The sequence below is a fragment of the Delphinus delphis genome, chromosome 11 (genome assembly GCF_949987515.2).
Source record: "Delphinus delphis chromosome 11, mDelDel1.2, whole genome shotgun sequence".
In the NCBI taxonomy this organism is placed as follows: domain Eukaryota; kingdom Metazoa; phylum Chordata; class Mammalia; order Artiodactyla; family Delphinidae; genus Delphinus; species Delphinus delphis.
The window spans coordinates 43,611,685-43,630,361 of NC_082693.1; the positions used below are offsets into that span (position 1 = coordinate 43,611,685).

An 18,677-nucleotide genomic window follows, 5' to 3' on the forward strand; every position below is an offset into this window, starting at 1 on the left:
TGAAACGGGAGGGATTTATCTCATTTACATTGACTGTAAAGATCTGTTATTGTTCTTTACTTTTGCCATTTTAATATCTTTGTTCTATGTTCCTTTTTTTTTGTATTTTGCTTTTAAATAAATAATTACCCATTCACTTTCACCTTTGAGAAATATAAGCTTAAATTATATGCATCACTTATGTTTATATATAGGAATTTACTCTCTGTTTATGTTTGTTTACCCTCTCTTATTTAAAATTGAATTTTCTTAAATATTTGATCTATATATTATACAGTTAGAACTACAGAAGACTGTATTAGAATTTTTCTTCAACCACCAAACATAATTTAGAAAACTCAAGAGAAGTCTATTATATTTACCCACAATGTAGTATATCATCTACAATATATTATATATTATGCTTTGAATTTCAGTTTTTCTATGAAATCTCTTATAGCTGAGATTTTTATAAATCAGATTTCCTTTTCTTTGTCACAAATGTAATTCTCTTAAAATAAAGGTAGTATATCTCATTTACATTCATTGTTAAATCTATTTTACTTCACTTTTGTCATTTTTTATATTTTCTTATTCTATGTATGTTCCTTTTTTGTACGTTGTTTTAGAGAAAATAATACTTCTGCTGTTTCCATCTTTGAGAAGTATAAGCCTATATTACATCACTTGTGTCTATAGTTAGCAAATGTATCACATATTTACCTTTCGACTTTTAAGATTCAACAAATTATTAAAACTCATCTTTTACTTTTAGGAAAAGTATTGTTCTCCGAGCCTTGTAAAATTACACATATCTGTCAGCTGTTCTTATATGTAAACAAATGATTTGGAATGTAACAGATCTTTTTCCAGAAAATATTATTGTATCACTTAACAGATGAGAAATAGAGGTCATTATAATTTTATAGATATTTAACTTATATACTTTACATGCCCATATATAGAAATGTTTAATTTTTATTTTATTTATTTATTTATTTATATTTTTTTTGCGGTATGCGGGCCTCTCACTGCTGTGGCGTCTCCCGTTGCGGAACACAGGCTCCGGACGCACAGGCTCAGTGGCCATGGCTCACGGGCCCAGCCACTCTGCGGCATGTGGGATCTTCCCAGACTGGGGCACGAACCCACGTCCCCTGCATCGGCAGGCGGACTCTCAACCACTGCGCCACCAGGGAAGCCCCCAAATTTTTAAGATGTCTAAAAACCTCAATGAAAGTTTTCACTGAAGTTCACAGAAATGCAAATGGTAGCAGTACCAATCATACTAGTAATCAAAATAAACTATTTAACACTTTACTATTTGCCATGCACTGTGCTGAGCAATTTTTTAATATTTATTTATCTATTCAACAAACATTTCTTGAACATCTACCATGTGCCAGGCACTATTCTAGGCACTAGAATACACTAGTGAACAAGACAGGCAGCATCCTTGCCTTTATAGGACAAGTATTTTAGTGAAAGGAGAGAAACCATAAACTAATAAGTTGATTTCAGATGATGCTAAGTGACCATATAGCAAAGAATGACTGGGAAGGCTACATTTTATCCTCACGACTATCCTGTGAAGCATAGAAATGATGGAAATCATTGTTTTACACATTAGGAAAAATTAAGGTATAAAAATGTTAAGAAACCTCCCAAGATCTCACAGATAGTAAATGGCAGTCAGGATTGGATCTTGGAGCTTTCTAGCACCAAAGCCAAGCTCTAAACCACTGTGCCATAGTGCTATCTGTAACCAGCCTTCTGGTAAACCTTCCTTAGCCAGCTCCATATTCTCCACTCCTAGACTTGCTAATATATTAAGGAACCCTATTCCACTCTTTAATGTCCCTTATTCCCAAGGACAGACATGGACTCCTCCATCCCCAGCCTTCCATATCCTCTTTTGCACTTACAGGAAGACCAGCATTCACGCGAGTACTAAGAGTGAGTTTCTGCTCAAAGGACTCACATCAGAGGAAATTACTTTTTCCCAAGTGGCTTCCTTCTTCCTAAATGGAGATGATCAGAGCTTTCTACTTAGATCCTGACCTCCACCTGCAGTTCCAGCCCTGCTTGAATAGCACCTGGGGATAGAGTTGCCAGATGTAGCAAATAAAAATATAAGACATCTAATCAAATTTGATTTTCTGATGAACAAAGAATAATTTTTTAACGTACGCATGTCCCAAATATTGCTTTCTTGAGAAAGATAAAATGGTGCTAAAAATCCTTCTGGCCAAATATTTCACAGAACACACTTATACCAAAAAATTACTTGTTGTTGGGCTTCCCTGGTGGCGCAGTAGTTGAGAGTCCGCCTGCCAATGCAGGGGACGCGGTTTCGTGCCCTGGTCCGGGAAGATCCCACACGCCACGGAGCGGCTGGGCCCGTGAGCCATGGCCACTGAGCCTGCACGTCCGGAGCCTGTGCTCCGCAACGGGAGGGGCGGCAGCGGTGAGAGGCCCACGTACCGAGAAAAAATACCAAACAAAAAAACACACAAACAAACAAACAAAATTACTTGTTGTTCATCCGAAATTCAAATTTAACAGAACATCCAGTATTGTTTTGGCAACTCTGTATGGGGTTCCTGAAAATAGGGGACCTCAGCCTCCAGAGCTGATGGTCACCACCTCAGGTGAAAGAAGCACGAAGCCACTTAGGGCTGAGCCCGTCCAATTTCAACACATCCTCCTCCTCTTGCCTCCACCCTTAGCTCAGAACATGAGGAAAAAGTCTCTCCCCTTGTCTTGTTCAGATACCAACTCTATCAGGAAGTCATTCCTTGAGTCTAGCTTTGATGCCTCGTGTTGCACTCTCAGTCCAAGTGTGTCTCAGCCAGTCCTTGGTAGACTGAGGGGAGGTGAGTTCATGTCCTTCTCATCAGGTCTTTTCTGCATTACAAGATCCTAGACATCCATTCCTTCCCCACCCTGTTCTTCCCTGGGCTATCTAACCCTTCCTGACCCTTAGTCCATTTCCTTGCCCTGAAGATTGGACTGCCCTCAGTTGGACGGTAAAACAACAAAAATTCTTTTGGACGGCAATTTGGCAGTATGTTTCAAAAGCTCTGAAATTGTGCGTATGTTTTGACTCAGCAATTCCATTTCTAGAAGTTTGTGCTCTGAAAAGCATAAGTATACAAAGATATAACTGCAGTGATATCTATCTCAGCAAAAGCAATAACAAAAATATTTAATTCCAATAATAGAAGATTGCTTTAAATTTTAGTATCCAACTATATAGATATTAAAATAATGCTTTAGAAGCCTATTTATATGGTAAAACATTACAATATATTTTGATAAAGTGGAAAACAAAAGTCGTGAGCAATTCACACAATATAATCCCATTTTTTTAATTTTTAAAAATACGCATATATACATATACAGAGGGAAACCAGACCACAATAAGTTCCCAAGGGCATTATTAACACCAAAGTATTAATAGTTACTGTCTTTTCTTCTGGACGCAAAATTCCCTGCAATTAACAGTGTTACTTTAATAAATGAAAATCAATGCTATTTTAAAGGCCCTCATGTACTGTGCCTTGAGAGTGATTTTCCTGCTTATATTACACTGTCCCTCTTGCAGCTTAGTGCTAAAGGAGAGTTTATAAACAAGCAAGAATGGGCTGCCCAAGAAAAGTAAAATGGTGTTAGATCCTCCCGGCAGGCAAATTAAGGTGGCTTCAAGCACAAATAGTGGACAGTTTACAAGAAACAAAAGCATCATCGTGGGAGTCCAGGAGCCAGACCAGACCTTCTGATCAGAGTCAGAGTCTAGAGATGTATGTGCATTTCTACCCTAGGATCAGAGGAGGTGAAGAGGAAGTCAGTCCATGGGTGAGAAAGAAGCTAAGTAGAGAATATCAACATCTCCGGGATCCCGGGAGAGAACCTGTAAGTCACAACAAAGTAACGAGACAGATGCTTCCAGACCTAAAGCAACACCAAGCAAGACTCGGCACCTGAAGCACCAAAGCCAGGTCAACTATTCCCTGCCCTGTTCCTACCCCAGGTCAGACCTCGCACCTGAAGTAAAGGAGCTCATGTGGTAGCGGAGGTGACTGATGGGAAAGAGAAAGGCTTCCAGTGAGGAGTCTGGGAGAAGGGGGAGAAACACTGTCTACAGGAATCGTAGCCCAGGAAGGCGCCCTGAACCTCATGAAAGACCAGAATTGCTCAATCGTCGCACAAAACGGGCACCTCCTCAACCTCCCCCGAGTGCATATCTCTCCAGCTTTGTACCTACAAACAAGTCAGGTCAAGGCCGTAAGAACAGGCCCCAGAAGCCAAGCTCTGAGCAGCAGGTCAGAGCCCTGGGCCCTCGAGCTGGCACCCACACCACCCAGAGCAGGGACTCCAGCTGAGCCCTCCTCCTTGAAAATCTCCAAGGATCAGGCCCTTATCTCCAAGAACTTGAGGGGGTCAAGGGCTCCAGACATATCTCTTCACGAGCTGCCTCATTACCCCGTGACCTCCTTGTTTCTCAGAGTGTAGACCAAAGGGTTGAACATGGGAGTGACAGCTGTGTAGAAGACGGCAAGGATCTGGTCCCCGTCCTGGGAGGAGCCTGCCCATGGCCTCATGTAGGCAACAGTCCCCATCCCAAAAAAGAGCATGATTGCAAGTAGGTGGGAGGAACAGGTAGAGAAGATTCTTCAACGTCCCTGGGATGTCGCGACCCCAAGGATGATGCTAAGAATACAGGCATAGGAGGCTACAGTCAATGAGAAGGGGGTCAGGATAAAGGCTATCGTGAGGGCAAGATTGCCCACTTCACCCCACAAGGTGCTCAAGCTGGCCAGCCTCAGCACAGGCAGGATGTCACACAGGAAGTGATGGATGGTGTTGGTACCAGGGAAAGGCAAAGTGAAGATGAAGGTGCCGGTGATGATGCCCATGTGGTAGGAGGTGCCCACCATGCGCACACACACTCCCTGGCCCCATCAGGGTGGAGTGATGCAGCTGCCGGCAGACGGCAGCATAGCGGTCACTGGCCATGGCCGTGAGCAGGCCGCGTTCAGCGATGACAGGGAGCGAGAAGTACAGCTGGGTGAAGCAGCCGGTGGGCGGGATGGCGGGGACGGAGGAGAGGAGGTCGGCCAGCATCCTGGGCACGATGGTCTTGGTGTAGAGGAGCCCCGCCACAGAGAAGTGGCGCAGGAAGAAGTGCATATGGGCGAGTGCAGGGCAGCGTCTGCCAGGGTGAGGAGGGATCAGTGAGTTGCCCAGCAGGGTGACCCGGTAGACCAGAAGCACCCCCAAACATGTGTTTTTGATCTGTTGATCACACAATAAGAAAAAATCATATATGAAACATGAAAAGAAAAAGATGGAATTTGTTTTAACATATTTTGGTATTTTTAAATATCTGATTTACTTTCAACCAATTATGCCTACTTGTGCCTTTGGAAATGTTTTTATCAGTAGTTTAATTTTGCAATTTGGTGAATAGCGAATGTTTCTGATTGTCAGTGCACATTTTTGAGACATATGCGTCATAGAAAGGCTGTGAGAAGAGCACTTAGGTTGTTTCCAGGTTTACGATTTGAGCATTTCTACAAGTTCCTGTAAAGTTCTGTAAAATTTTAAGTTCTCTTGCTTGAAGTAAAATTTCTGCAATCAATCTTAACCACAGAATGCATTGCTTCGTTCTCAGAAACTAGATTTTAGGTAGATTGGTGGCTCAGTGGTTGAGAGTCCGCCTGCCGATGCAGGGGACACGGGTTCGTGCCCCGGTCCGGGAAGATCCCACATGCTGCGGAGCGGCTGGGCCCATGAGCCATGGCCGCTGAGCCTGCGCATCCGGAGCCTGTGCTCTGCAACGGGAGAGGCCACAACAGTGAGAGGCCCGCGTACCGGAAAAAAAAAAAAAAAAAACTTCTTTTAAACCTCATTTAACACCAAAGTCCTGGCTGCCTTAGGTATTTTTGCTCTACCACTTTAAAATTTTTAAGTGAAATAAAAGATAGTATTTGAATAAAATAAAATAATAAAATAGTTATAAATAAAAAACAGGAAGGAGGTGGTAGAGAGTCCGGGCAATGGACCCAAAAAGGCAGACTTCTTTCCGGAAGAGCAGTGTAACTCTGGAGGTATTCAAAATGATATCACATCTCCCCCGTGTGGTGAATCTCTGAGTAGCCACATTCCAGGTCATCCCCTCTCTCTGAGCTGTGGGTGAGGAGATGGTAAAAGGAAGGGGACTTGAAAGATCTACTTGTCCAGACTCCAGTCTACAGAGGAGGAAGCTGAGATCTGGAAAAGCTCATCTGGTTCATCCTGGATCATTCAGTGAATTAAGGGCAGAGCCGAGCACGCCTGATAGGGAAGAGCCCACTCTCGCCTCAGGTAGGATGTTTCCATCAGATCCATAGGTAGGTGAGGTGATTTCCGCCAGACCAGATCTCACATTCCTGGAATACACCTGCTTGCCATTCCCCTGCCTGAGAACCTTTCTCCTCTTCAAGTTTGCGTCCTGCCCACCTTTCCAGGCCAAGCACAGACACACACCCTCTAAGAAGTCTCCTCTGCTTCTCCCAGAAAAACCACATCCCCTCCACAGCCTTCCATGCTGTATCATTTCAAAACTTAGTAACTTGAAACAACAAGCATTTATAAACTCAATGTTTCTGAGTCAAAATTCCGAATGTGGGGGGCTTCCCTGGTGGCACAGTGGCTGAGAATCCGCCTGCCAATGCAGGGGACACGGGTTCGAGCCCTGGTCTGGGAAGATCCCACATGCCATGGAGCAACTAAGCCCACGTGCCACAACTACTGAGCCTGTGCTCTAGAGCTCGTGAGCTACAACTACTGAGCCTGCGTGCTGCAACTACTGAAGCCCACGTGTCTAGAGCCCGTGCTCCACAACAAGAAAAGCCACCACAATGAGAAGCCTGAGCACCGCAACAAAGAGTAGCCCCTGCTTGCTGCAACCAGAGAAAGCCTGCGCGCAGCAACGAAGACCCAACGGCAGCCAAATAAATAAAATTTTAAAAAGATATCTGAAGGTTGACAACTGTAAAGTAAAAACATTAAAAAAAAAAAATCCGAGTGTGACTTAGCTGGGTGCCTGTGGCTCTCATAAGACTGCGGTCAAGATGGCAACCAGGATGCCCTTATCCCAAGGCTCCCCTGGGAGAGGGGCTGCTTCCAAGGCTCACTCCTGGGGCTGCTGTCAGGTCTCAGGCGCTCACTGGCTGGGGACACCCATTCCTTGCCATCGGTTCCAGCTTATACCATGGCACAGCTACCTTCCCTCCGAGGGAGTGAGCGAGGGAGAGAGTGAGAGAGCGTGAGTCAGCAAGATGGAAGTCAGAGGCTTTTTGTAACCCAATCTCAAAAGTGGCAGCCCATTACTTTTTTTTTTTTTTTTTTGGCCGCACCTTGCGACAGGTGGAACTTCCCCACCCAGAGATCGAACCCAAGCCTCCTGCAGTGGAAGCGTGGAGTCTTAACCACTGTACCACCAGGGAAGCCCAACAGTCTATTACTTTTGCTGTGCACAATCAGTTAGAAGTAAGCCCCAAAATGTCCAGGTTACAAAAGACCGTGCCTGTGATCTTGATCACTCTCTCTCACGCTCCCTCTCTCGCTCAGAGGAAAGGCATCTGCCACGTTGTGAGCCCCAACGTGTCAAGGACCTGGTGTGTCCGTTTACTCAAGGGCAGGGGATTACATGAGAGCCTGAGCTCCAGGAGGTAGAGTGGCTGGGGGCCAGCTGCGGGGGCTGCCTGCCACACGTGTGCAGCTCTGCTACAGTGGACATTGCCCGAGCATCTGCTGAGTCTAGCCCTAGTTGAATAATCACTTCAGTTAAATCCCATCATCTGTCTAGTGAACCAGGTGTTATTATTATCTCTTTGCAGATGAGAAGGCTGAGGCCAGGACATGTGATAGGTGTGACTTGCCCAAGTCCCATTAGTCAGTAATCGAGCCAGGACCCAAACCCAAGCCTCTGACCCCAAGTCCAATGCCCTTTCTACCTCAGCTGCCTATCACTGATCACTCTCCAGGTTAGACTCCTGGTTTCACCACCAAGCTGTGTGACTCGGACCTCTCAGAGACTCGGTTTTCTCATCTGTAAAACAAAGATAATTCCTACGTCACAGGGTTGTTGTAGGAATTAAATAACATAATGTATGAAAAGCACTTAGCACAGTGTCTGGTATATAATAAAACTCAGCCTTGTGTCACATGAATCGGGAGAGGGAGAAGGTGAGTTCGCCATGTCCATTTCCACCCTGGTCTGGGAAGACAATAAAATTTCAAAACCAAAAAAGAAGCTACCCAAAGGATACCAAGGTTGAAGGAAAAGTACCTTGAAAGTTACAACTTTGAGTAGAGAGGAGCTTCAGGAGGCCCTCCGCTCCCAGCCTCTAGGGCAAGGAGCGGGTTTTCTTCATCATGTCCTGTGACCTTTCTCATAACAACATTTTTATTCAGATGAAAATAGAAATTGGTTGGCTGCAGTATCTGGGGTGTGGGTTGATGGGTGGACATGAGGGGAGCCAAGGAGAGGGAAAAAGAACTGAAGAATAATAAAAAGAGAAACGGGATCCGTGGCTGTGAGCCAAGCCCACAAAGATTAGAAGATGAAACGGGTCTCAAGTTGCAGCTGAAAACATCAGGTTAGACCCAGGGAACTAGAACTATAGTGGCCTCCAGCCTAGAGATCACAAAGACACACGTAAGTCTAGGAAATCCATGTATCCTGAACCCCAGAGCTTCCTGACTCTCCGGGGCTGAGCTTTCACTTCGTGGGGAAAATGGGTAAGTGAAGATCTCACAGGTGCTAAGAGCTCCTGAGAGAGTGAGCTTGGGGCAGGAGACTGGCTCTCCAACCCCCTGAGATCCTTTTAGCTCTGAAAGTCTAAGGAGCGTTTTACGTACATCCACATGTAACTTAATGATTAACAAATACTTTCTCCTCTGGGTTGCTGTGTAAGTTTTAACTAATTCCTCGGGGTCAGCCAGGTCTCCCTCAGGTCTGCCCACCAGCCCCGCAGACCCCAGAGCCTTGGCAGCAGTAATGACCTCAAATGAGAACATCTCCACAAGCACAATGGTAATCACAGCCACAATAACTGAACAATTAATTTTGTCCCTCAACGTTAAAAAAAAAAAAAGAAGAAAGAAAGAAAGAAGAACACAGGGAACTATACCCAATATTTTGTAATAACCTGTAAGAGAAGAGAATCTGAAAAAGAATATATATATATTAAAAAAAGAATATATATATATATATATATACACTCAGTTATATATGTGTGTGTGTGTAACTGAATCACTGTGCTGTACACCTGAAACTAACATGATACTGTAAATCAACTATACTTCAATTTTTATAAATAAATAAAAAGAAAAAGTTTGCAGCCTAGCAATGAATAGAGCAATTCAGCAATGTCATGATCTCATTTGGTCCTCGAATCAACCGTAGAGACAGGCCTAGCAGGTATTACTACCATGTTTTAGTAAAAACAGAAAACTAAGGAGCTACGACGTGACTGCAAAGTCACTTGGCCAACGAGGGTGAAGCTGGGACTTGAAACCTAGAAGCCAAATCTCTGGCTCCCAGTCCAAGACACTCTAATACACTACCCAGTCCTGCCCAGCTGGGAATCCCTCCATTACCAGCTCTGTCCCCACATCTGTGACTTGTCCTCTGAAAGCCCAGCTGCTTCCAACATCAAGAGGCCACAGTGTCTTACACGGCAACCCAGGAACAGCTGACCTCCTCTAAGAATCCCCCTACTTTCTCACATCCTGCCCCCTCAGCATCCAGCCAGGCTTCTGGATCAAGAACGAGGGCATCCTTTGGGGAGGTCATTGGCCCCTGCCCACAGTCCTCACGATGCGTCTGTAACCTACCCACCACTCTGCCCTATGAACTTCCATCCCAGAGCTAAGGGGAGACTCGCTGTTTATATTTGTCGATTCGGTGTTTCGTTTCTTGTTGCCCAGCATAAATAGCTTACAAAGACATAACAAACAAACCAAAAAAAGGGGAAAAGTAGGAGCAAAGGAAATAAAGAGAAAGAAAATAAATTTTTAAAAAAGAAAAAGTTAGGGATATAAAATAGAGCCAAGAATGAAACTTTAAAATGCAAAATATAAGACCTATGCCCTTCCTAAGGTTGGGCCACAAGTTTGGCTCAAAACTGTTTAGCAGCCAACCCAGAAAGGAAAGTGCAGTCAGTTCCAGAGTTCACAGTGTCCATGAGATAAAACCGAGATAGACTACTCAGGGCAGTATAACTGTTCTTGGAGCTAAGACCAGACAGAAGGCTCTCCCAAGGACACCCCTAGAGAGATGATTGTGGTTCACGTCCTTACCATTGCTTTAAAAGGGAGTTTCTTGGGATGGATTCTAACAACTGCTCTCAACACAGGCGATGCCGTTGCACCAAAGGACTTTGGCAGCTGTGGGAGGGACCGGGTGCACCATGTACCCAGCTCTGTCCTCATGGACTTTGATCTAGGGCAGGATTTCTCAATCTTGGTATGATTGACATTTGCGGCCAGGTCGTTCTTGCTTGTGAGGGGCTGTTCTTGCCTTGTAGGATGGCTAGCAGCACCCTTGGCCTCTGTCCACTAGATGCCAGTAACACCCTTTTCCCCAGTTGTGACAAAGTGTCTCCAGACCTAGTCTGACCGCCCCCAGTTGAGAACTACTGACCCAAGGGTAGAAATCATTGCTTCTATTTTCTTTTTAATGTGGAGAGACAAAAGGAACCTGGTTTTATTTTTATTATTTTTTACAGCTTTATTGAGTGCTTATTTACGTAATACAAAATCCACTCATTTAAAGTACGCAATTCTTGGGAATTCCCTGGTGGTCCAGTGATTAGGACTCAGCGCTTTCACTGCTGGGGCCCGGGTTCAATCCCTAGTCAGGGAACTAAGATCCTGCGTACCGCATGGCACAGCCAAATAATTTTAAAATATATAGTTTAAAAAATATAAAGTGCACAATTCAGTGGGTTTTAGTATATTCACAGGGTTATGTAACCACCACCACTACCTAATTTTAGAACATTTTCATCACTTCAAAAAGTTACTCTGTACCCCTTAGCGGTCACTTCCCATTCATCCCTCCCCCAGTGTCTCTCGAATGGATTTGCTTCTTCTGCATATTTCATATAAATAGAATCATGCAACATGTGGAGTTTTGTATCAGGCCTCTTTCACTTAGCGTAACGTTTCCAAGTTTCATCCATGTTGTAGCATGTATCAGTTTATATCCTTTTTATTGCCAAATAATATTCCATTGTATGGATATGTCATATTTTATTTATCCACACATCAGTTTAAGGGCACTTTGGTTGTTTACACTTTGGGGCTACTATGAATAACTCTGCAACAAACCCTCACAATTTTTTTTTTGAATTATAGTTGATTTACGTTGTGTTAGTTTCAGGTGTACAGCAAAGTGATTCAGTTATACATACATATATATCTTTTTTTTCAGATTCTTTTCCCTTATAGGTTATTACAAAATATTGAGTGTAGTTCCCACACGTACAAATTTTTTTTTAATTTATTTATTTTATTGATTTATTTTTGGCTGCGTTGGGTCTTCGTTGCTCTGAGCAGGCTTTCTCTAGCTGCAGCAAGCAGGGCCTACTCTTCCATGCATGGGCTTCTCATTGTGGTGGCTTCTCTTGTTGCAGAGCATGGCGCTCTAGGCGCGTGGGCTTCAGTAGTTGTGGCGCTTGGGCCCAGTAGTTGTGGCTCGCGGGCTTAGTTACTCCAAAGCATGTGGGATCTTCTCGGACCAGGGCTCGAACCCGTGTCCCCTGCATTGGCAGGTGGATTCTTAACCACTGTGCCAGCAGGGAAGCCCATGTACAAATTTTTGAGTGGATATGTTTTCAGTTCTCTTTGGTATATACCTAGGAATGGAATTGTTGGAATGAGCTCTATGTTGTGGTGGTGGTGTTGTTTTAAAAGGAAGATGTATTTATTTATACTCATTTTTTAGATACCACACATAAGTGATATCATATGATATTTGCCTTTCTCTGTCTGACTTCACTTAGTATGATAGTCTCTAGGTCCATCCACACTGGGCAGCTTCAATCTTAAAATATTGTCACTGATTATTTGACCAATGCCCTGATGATAGGGCTTTCCTCACTGACCAGATAAAGACAAGGCCTGTGAGTGGGGCTTTTCCAGGGATCTTCCAGAAAGGTCAAACAGTGACAATTCTCTGGGGTTCTGCTCTTTGGGGAGTGCTTCAGGAGCCCGGCAGGACTGGAGTTGCTTGGGTGTGGAGTGAGGTCACAGCTTTCTGTGATATTAATAAGTTGGCCCATAAGACTGGCACTCACGGTTTTCCATTGTTTTTAGTGCCTTTCTTGAAAGGGGAAATGCAGTTTCTGCACTGTTTCAGAACATAGGAAACCATGAGTTAACTTTCTACAACTGTCATAACTGATTTCACATCCTATCTACAATCTGCATGTGGCAGGCGAGGTCACCCCAAGAGTGAGAGAGGGCTAGTGTTCTTCCATTTTTCAGACTGTGGGTATATTAGAAAATGAATGAGTGCCAGAACAGAGTTACTAAAACATTGGTATTTTTTTAACATCTTTATTGGAGGATAATTGCTTTACAATGTTGTGTTAGTTGCTGCTGTATAGCAAAGTGAATCAGCTATACGTATACATATATCCCCATATCTCCTCCCTCTTGCGTCTCCCTCCCTCCCACCCTCCCTATCCCACCCCTCTAGGTGGACACAAAGCACCGAGCTGATCTCCCTGTGCTATGCGGCTGCTTCCCACTAGCTATCTACTTTACATTTGGTAGTGTAAGTGTATATATAAAACATTGGTCTATTTTTTATGTTTATTTTTAACCAACCAAAACTTCTAATACAATCAATAAATGCAAAGACAATGTGACCTTACTTGGCAATAATAGCAAAATCTATACTTGAGGGCTTTCAGGAATACAAGGCCCAGGCCAAAAAGCTCTCCTGGTTCCCTGCGTGATAACAAGAGCCTTCCTTTCTGTCCTCATGGGAATTTCTCTGCTCCCCATGGGAGGTAGGGAGTGAGAATTCAGATAAGTCAACCTCCAGTTCTCTCTTACCAGGAGAGCACCTGTAGTAGGTCAAAGTGATGCCTCCTCCCAGCAAACCCAAAGAGGTGAGGAGAAGTTCATCCCCCCCATCCACGGCCATATCTCAGCCCCTGGCAGCATCCTTCTGCCTCTCCAGGCTTCCCCAAGTGAAAAAAAAATCGCTCCCAGTGCTATAATGGATATTTACACCATTTCTTTCCTGTCTGGCCAGGGAACTCTGGACAGAGCAGTCCAGAATAAAAGGACTAGACGGCAGCTTTATTTAACTCATCCCTGTATCACACAGCAAAAGAGTTCTTAAAGACCCAGGACTTAAGAAGAAAAAGGTTTCTTCTTCCTCTTTCTCAAACCATGTTCAGATTTTAGCCAAGTGTTGCTAGAAGCTCTCCTCTGTCCAGATTTTACCAGATCCAAAGTGGGGAGGAGCTCTCTGATTGCATGAATGGAGTAGGTTTGCGTGCGGTAGCCAGTTTCCTCACAAGTTATCTAAAAAGCAAGCGCACCTCACTGTAGCAAGGATTAATTTTTCTCTAGCCAGTAAAATCTGGTTTCACATTAAGAATATATTGCGGGCTTCCCTGGTGGCGCAGTGGTTGAGAGTCCGCCTGCCGATGCAGGGGACACGGGTTCGTGCCCCGGTCCGGGTAGGCCTGTGAGCCATGGCCACTGAGCCTGCGCGTCCGGAGCCTGTGCTCCGCAACGGGAGAGGCCGCAACAGTGAGAGGCCCGCGTACCACAAAAAAAAAAATATATATATATATATATATATATATATATATATATATATATATATATATATATATATTGCCCCTCACGTTAAGATTTGGATTCTATTCCTTACAAAATGACAACCTATGCTAGGGAACACATGACTTCTTCCCAAGCCTGCATTAGCTCTGCTAGGTCACACATCCCCTCCTAGGTCAGGTGCAAACTTCAAGTTCCCATCCACAACACTCTTCCCTGAGAGAAGAAAAAAGGAGAGCTCAGTAAAAGCAGCTATCTGGCTTTGATTGAAGCTTTACTCTGATCTTCCACATCTTGATGTTTACTAGGCAAAATAATAATAACCATACAGTGATATCTTAGCTCTGAATGATGCAAGTGGTTTACAAAGCACTCTCACTTGCATTATTTCATTTGAGCCTCATCTGAGAGGTAGGGACAACATATTTTTCCCTTGGAACAAAGGAAGAAACTAAGGCTCAGATAAATGACAGGCTACTTAGCTTGCAAATGGTAGAATGGGAACTAAGTGCAGAATTTCTGACTCACAGTTCAGTGCTTTTTATATAGCATATCACTGTTTACAGAGTGTTACTTCTTTAATATTGTCATGTCGGGCTTCCCTGGTGGCGCAGTGGTTGAGAGTCCGCCTGCCGATGCAGGGGACACGGGTTCGTGCCCCGGTCCGGGAAGATCCCACATGCCACGGAGCGGCTGGGCCCGTGAGCCATGGCCGCTGGGCCTGCGCGACCGGAGCCTGTGCTCCACAATGGGAGAGGCCACAGCAGTGAGAGGCCCGCGTACCGCAAAAAAAAAAAAAAAAAAGAATTATGGGGGTGGATGGCGGTGATGGGTCCACAACAGTGTTAATATATTTAATACCACTGAATTGTACAATTAAAATGGTGAAGATGGTAAATTTTGTTATGTGCATTTTACTACAACCAAAAAAAAAGAAGAAGAAAAAAAAATTAAATGATACCACCAAAACAAAAGAATAATTACACATTTTAAATAAATGAATAGCCATTCCACATGCAGGTATTTACACACAGGAAATGTAAGCATATATCCACACAAAGACATGGACATAAACGTTCATAGCAGTTCTATTTGTAATAGACAAAAACTGGACACAATCCAAATGTCCGTCAACAGCTGGATGGATAAATAATTTATGGTAACTCCATAAAATGGAATACCACTCAACAATAAAATGAATGTTGATTTTCTTTTCTCTAAACAAAACTTCCTTCAGCCACTACGCATGGGCACTCTACAAGAGGGAAAGTCCAATAGCCTCAAGTCTCACGAGGAGCATTTCCCAGGGTCATTGGTGGCCTCTGGGGGAGGACGACTTTAAACAAAGTCCCTGGTTGGGGCGGGTGCTCTGTCCAAGTCCACTGCCTCTGTCCTGCCGGTCAAACCCACTGTGCCCCGGCCAGCGCGGGGCTGAGGGATAAGGTCTGGGACAATTCCTGAGTCAGGCAGGGATGAGCTATTTCAGGAAAGTGTCTCCCACACGGCGCTGCTGGAGGCAGGGCAGCCCCTGTGCAGCTGCCCAGCAGAGAAGTTTTGTGACCGCCCCCCTGGGGTTGACACATCCTTCTCTGTGTTTGGCTTCTATCTGGGGCAGAGGCATGTTACAGTTTACAAAGCCCTGGGGGTGTTCCAGGGGCACCCAACCAGAATTTCCAACTTGCATAAACTGAGCAGAACCTGAGCCCGGAATGAGGCCGGGACGTGCCGCAGGCGTCTGCTCTGCCGGGGCATTTGGCCCCCGTGAAGCTGTGATCTGAGACGTAGCTCCCCTCCCCCTTCCCGCGTCCCTCTGAGATGATCAGCACACACCAGCCTCTTCAACTGGGCACAGCGCTCCAGAACTCAGGACACACCGGCACCACCTGTTTCTTCGCCCCCACGTAATAAAATTGGTTGAAGAGCCTACGGGATTTGGGGACCGGCGCCCTCTGGAGAGATTTCATACATCAACTCCTCCCCGGCAAAGAGGAAACGGCCAAGTAGGAGACAGGGAACAAAGTCCTATCGCTGGGCGAAAGGAGACTCGAGTCTGCAGCGGCGGAGCAGAGAGACAGGCCAGCCACCCAAGGGAAGCTCCACTCAGAGCCAGGCTACCATGGACACCCTGGTCCGACTCCTGCAGCTGCTGGTGCTAATCCTGACCCTGCCCCTGCACCTCATGGCTCTGCTGGGTTTCTGGGAGCCCCTGTGCAAGACCTATTTCCCCTACCTGATGGCCATGCTGACAGTCAAGTGCAACCGCAAGATGGACAGCAAGAAACAGGAGCTCTTCAGCCAGATAAAGGGGCTGGCAGGAGCCTCGGGGAAGGTGGCCCTGCTGGAGCTGGGCTGTGGCACTGGCGCCAACTTCCAGTTCTACCCATGTGGCTGCAGGATCACCTGCCTGGACCCGAACCCTCACTTTGAGAAGTTCCTGACAAAGAGTATGGCCAAGAATAGGCATCTTGAATATGAACGGTTTGTGGTGGCTTTCGGAGAGGACATGAAACAGCTGGCCAGTGGCTCCATGGACGTGGTGGTCAGCACCTTGGTGCTGTGCTCGGTGCAGAGCCCAAAGAGGGTCCTGCAGGAAGTTCGGAGAGTACTGAGGCCGGTGAGCAGAATGGGAAGTGTATGGGCACGGGGCAACAAACGTAGCATCAGCCACCCCGGTGTCCAGGGCACCCAGGATGGGGAATCTCAGACACTAGTGCATTAGACACCCACCCACCGCCACCTGCTGGTGAACAGGAGATATGACCAGGGCCTGGATGGGGCAGGACAGGGTGCTGTGGAATCACACAGGTGATCCGCCTAACAAAGGGGGAAAGAGGGGTGAAGGACACCTAGGGATGTGGTGTTTAAACTGAGATCTGAGGGGTTAAGCAGGGGGTGGAGGGAGTGGCGGAAACAAAAGAGTGTTCTAAGTAGAGGTATTGGGGTAGTGGAATCCATAAAGTTTGGAACTGGGTGTGGACAGAAAGGAGTTTAGGATGATTTCCAGGTTTCTGGCATGAGCGACTGGTGGAGGGAGTGAGGGAGGGTAGAGAGAAGTACCATTTGCAGGACAGAAGAAGCCTGTTTGGGACTTGTTAGGTCTGTGGTCCCATGGAGACAGCCGGGCAGAAAACCCTGAGGCACTTTAAGTCCAGATCTGGAGGTCAGAAAAAGACGTAGCTGGAGATTTAGATCAGCTTGTAGCTGGTAAATTCCAAGCGCGTTGGAATTTGAGACCGAAACAGGAAAGGCCGTAGAATATCTGGCTTGTATCACCTGTTGGACATTTCCTTTTAGATTCATGCTCTCTGGAAGGTTTAAATTCATTAACGTTAAGAGTTACTTGTAACTTTTGGTTGGTTTTTTTGTTTTGGGTGCATGAGATCACCTAGGGAGGGTACAGTGAGGAGGGAAGAGCTGGAGGAACCCCAGCTCACTCAGGAGCCCAGTGCACCCTTCCGTGGGATGCTGGCTGAGATGTCCGGGATGCAGGCGTCTTGGTCTCGGGAGAGGGCTCAGCGCGAGCATCTCTGTATCCAATGAGATCTCTGCTCCTGGTTCCCCACCTCCCCATCTGTCTGCCCTCGGCTACGCTGGCCTTCGGGTCATTGTTTAAAAATCTCTCACCGGTCATGGCCCCTAGGTCACAGGAGGCTCTTCACACTCACTTTGAGTTGGGGGGTAAGAGCCGGGGGATGCAGAGAAGGTCACAGAGCCGGACGGTCTCCCTAAACTCGCAGGCCAGCACCTCCCACTCCACCAAGAGGTTCTGACCAGGCTTGGTCAGCGGGATGGAGGCGAGAGTAGAGGAAGGTTGCGGAATGGAGCAGGTAAGTGACGCTCTCTCTTCTCTCCCAGGGAGGAATGTTTTTTTTCTGGGAGCACGTGGCTGAGCCGCGTGGAAGCTGGGCCTTCCTGTGGCAGCAGGTTTTAGAGCCCACCTGGAAACACATTGGGGACGGCTGCTGCCTCACCAGAGAGACCTGGAAAGATCTGGAGAATGCCCAGTTCTCTGAACTCCAAATGGAACGACAACCCCCTCCCATCAAGTGGTTACCTGTTGGGCCCCATATCATGGGAAAGGCGGTGAAATAAGCCCCTCCTTCTCCCACCTCTCCGCGGGGAGCCCCTCTCCTTCTCTAACTTCAACCCTTCCTTGTGCAGTGAGAAAGCTCTATTCCCACCCTGACTACGGGGCGGAAACAGTTACACCCTGTCATATCCCTAACTGCAAATTCCTCGACTGGGTCTCCCAGTTTTTGCCCACTACCCCTAGGACAGCTCCCCGTCCCTTCCCCGCGTTCCCCCCACTTCTGAGACCACACCCACGTGCCCCCAGGACCTGGTCACAAAAGTCACCAGTATCCCTGCCAGGCGCCCTGCGCTCCCTCCAACCACCACCTTTGTCCTGGGCTGTGGGGATGCAGAGAGAACCAGTCCTCTCTGGAGACCCTGCAGCACTCAGCAAAGAAGCCAGAGGCTTCGTCCTCACATCGTTTTTAATAAATAGACAAAACCCACTGATGGATGCAGCAAACTAAGGTCAGAGGAGAGGGGAAGCCAGGGAGGGAAGAGCCCCTGAGTCAGCGACATAACCTCCTCCCCACCCTCTGGGCTTAAGGCACTTTCAGGGAGATAGGTCCTCGGGGTCTCATTATACAGGGTGAATGGGAGAGGGAAGGATTAGGGTCCCTTCTCCCCACTTTTGCATCAGGACACCACTGCCCTCCTCACCCATCCCTGATTTACCCCCTCTCATCTCACAGCATCCTAAGGGGAGGTTTGGGGGGGGGGGTGTGGTCCTCACGGGGAGAGAGGTCTGTGCCCCTGAGGAAACAGATCCT

At 46.3% G+C, this 18,677-nt stretch overlaps 2 protein-coding genes across 2 annotated transcripts; one reads left to right on the top strand and one right to left on the bottom strand.

The window, feature by feature from the left end:
* Positions 1-4,422: 4,422 nt before the first annotated feature.
* On the bottom strand, positions 4,423-7,765 carry OR10P1 (olfactory receptor family 10 subfamily P member 1). The gene is given in 6 exon segments (XM_060025972.1): positions 4,423-4,469; positions 4,472-4,940; positions 4,942-5,172; positions 5,175-5,211; positions 5,213-5,277; positions 7,676-7,765. Coding segments are annotated over 6 exon segments (939 nt in total).
* Positions 7,766-14,851: 7,086 nt separating this feature from the next.
* Positions 14,852-18,675, top strand: TMT1B (thiol methyltransferase 1B). Its single transcript, XM_060024924.1, has 2 exons — positions 14,852-16,450; positions 17,692-18,675. Exons 1-2 carry the CDS (start codon positions 15,953-15,955, stop codon positions 17,926-17,928), a joined length of 735 nt encoding a protein of 244 aa, XP_059880907.1. The 5' UTR covers positions 14,852-15,952; the 3' UTR covers positions 17,929-18,675.
* The last annotated feature ends 2 nt before the right edge of the window (positions 18,676-18,677 follow it).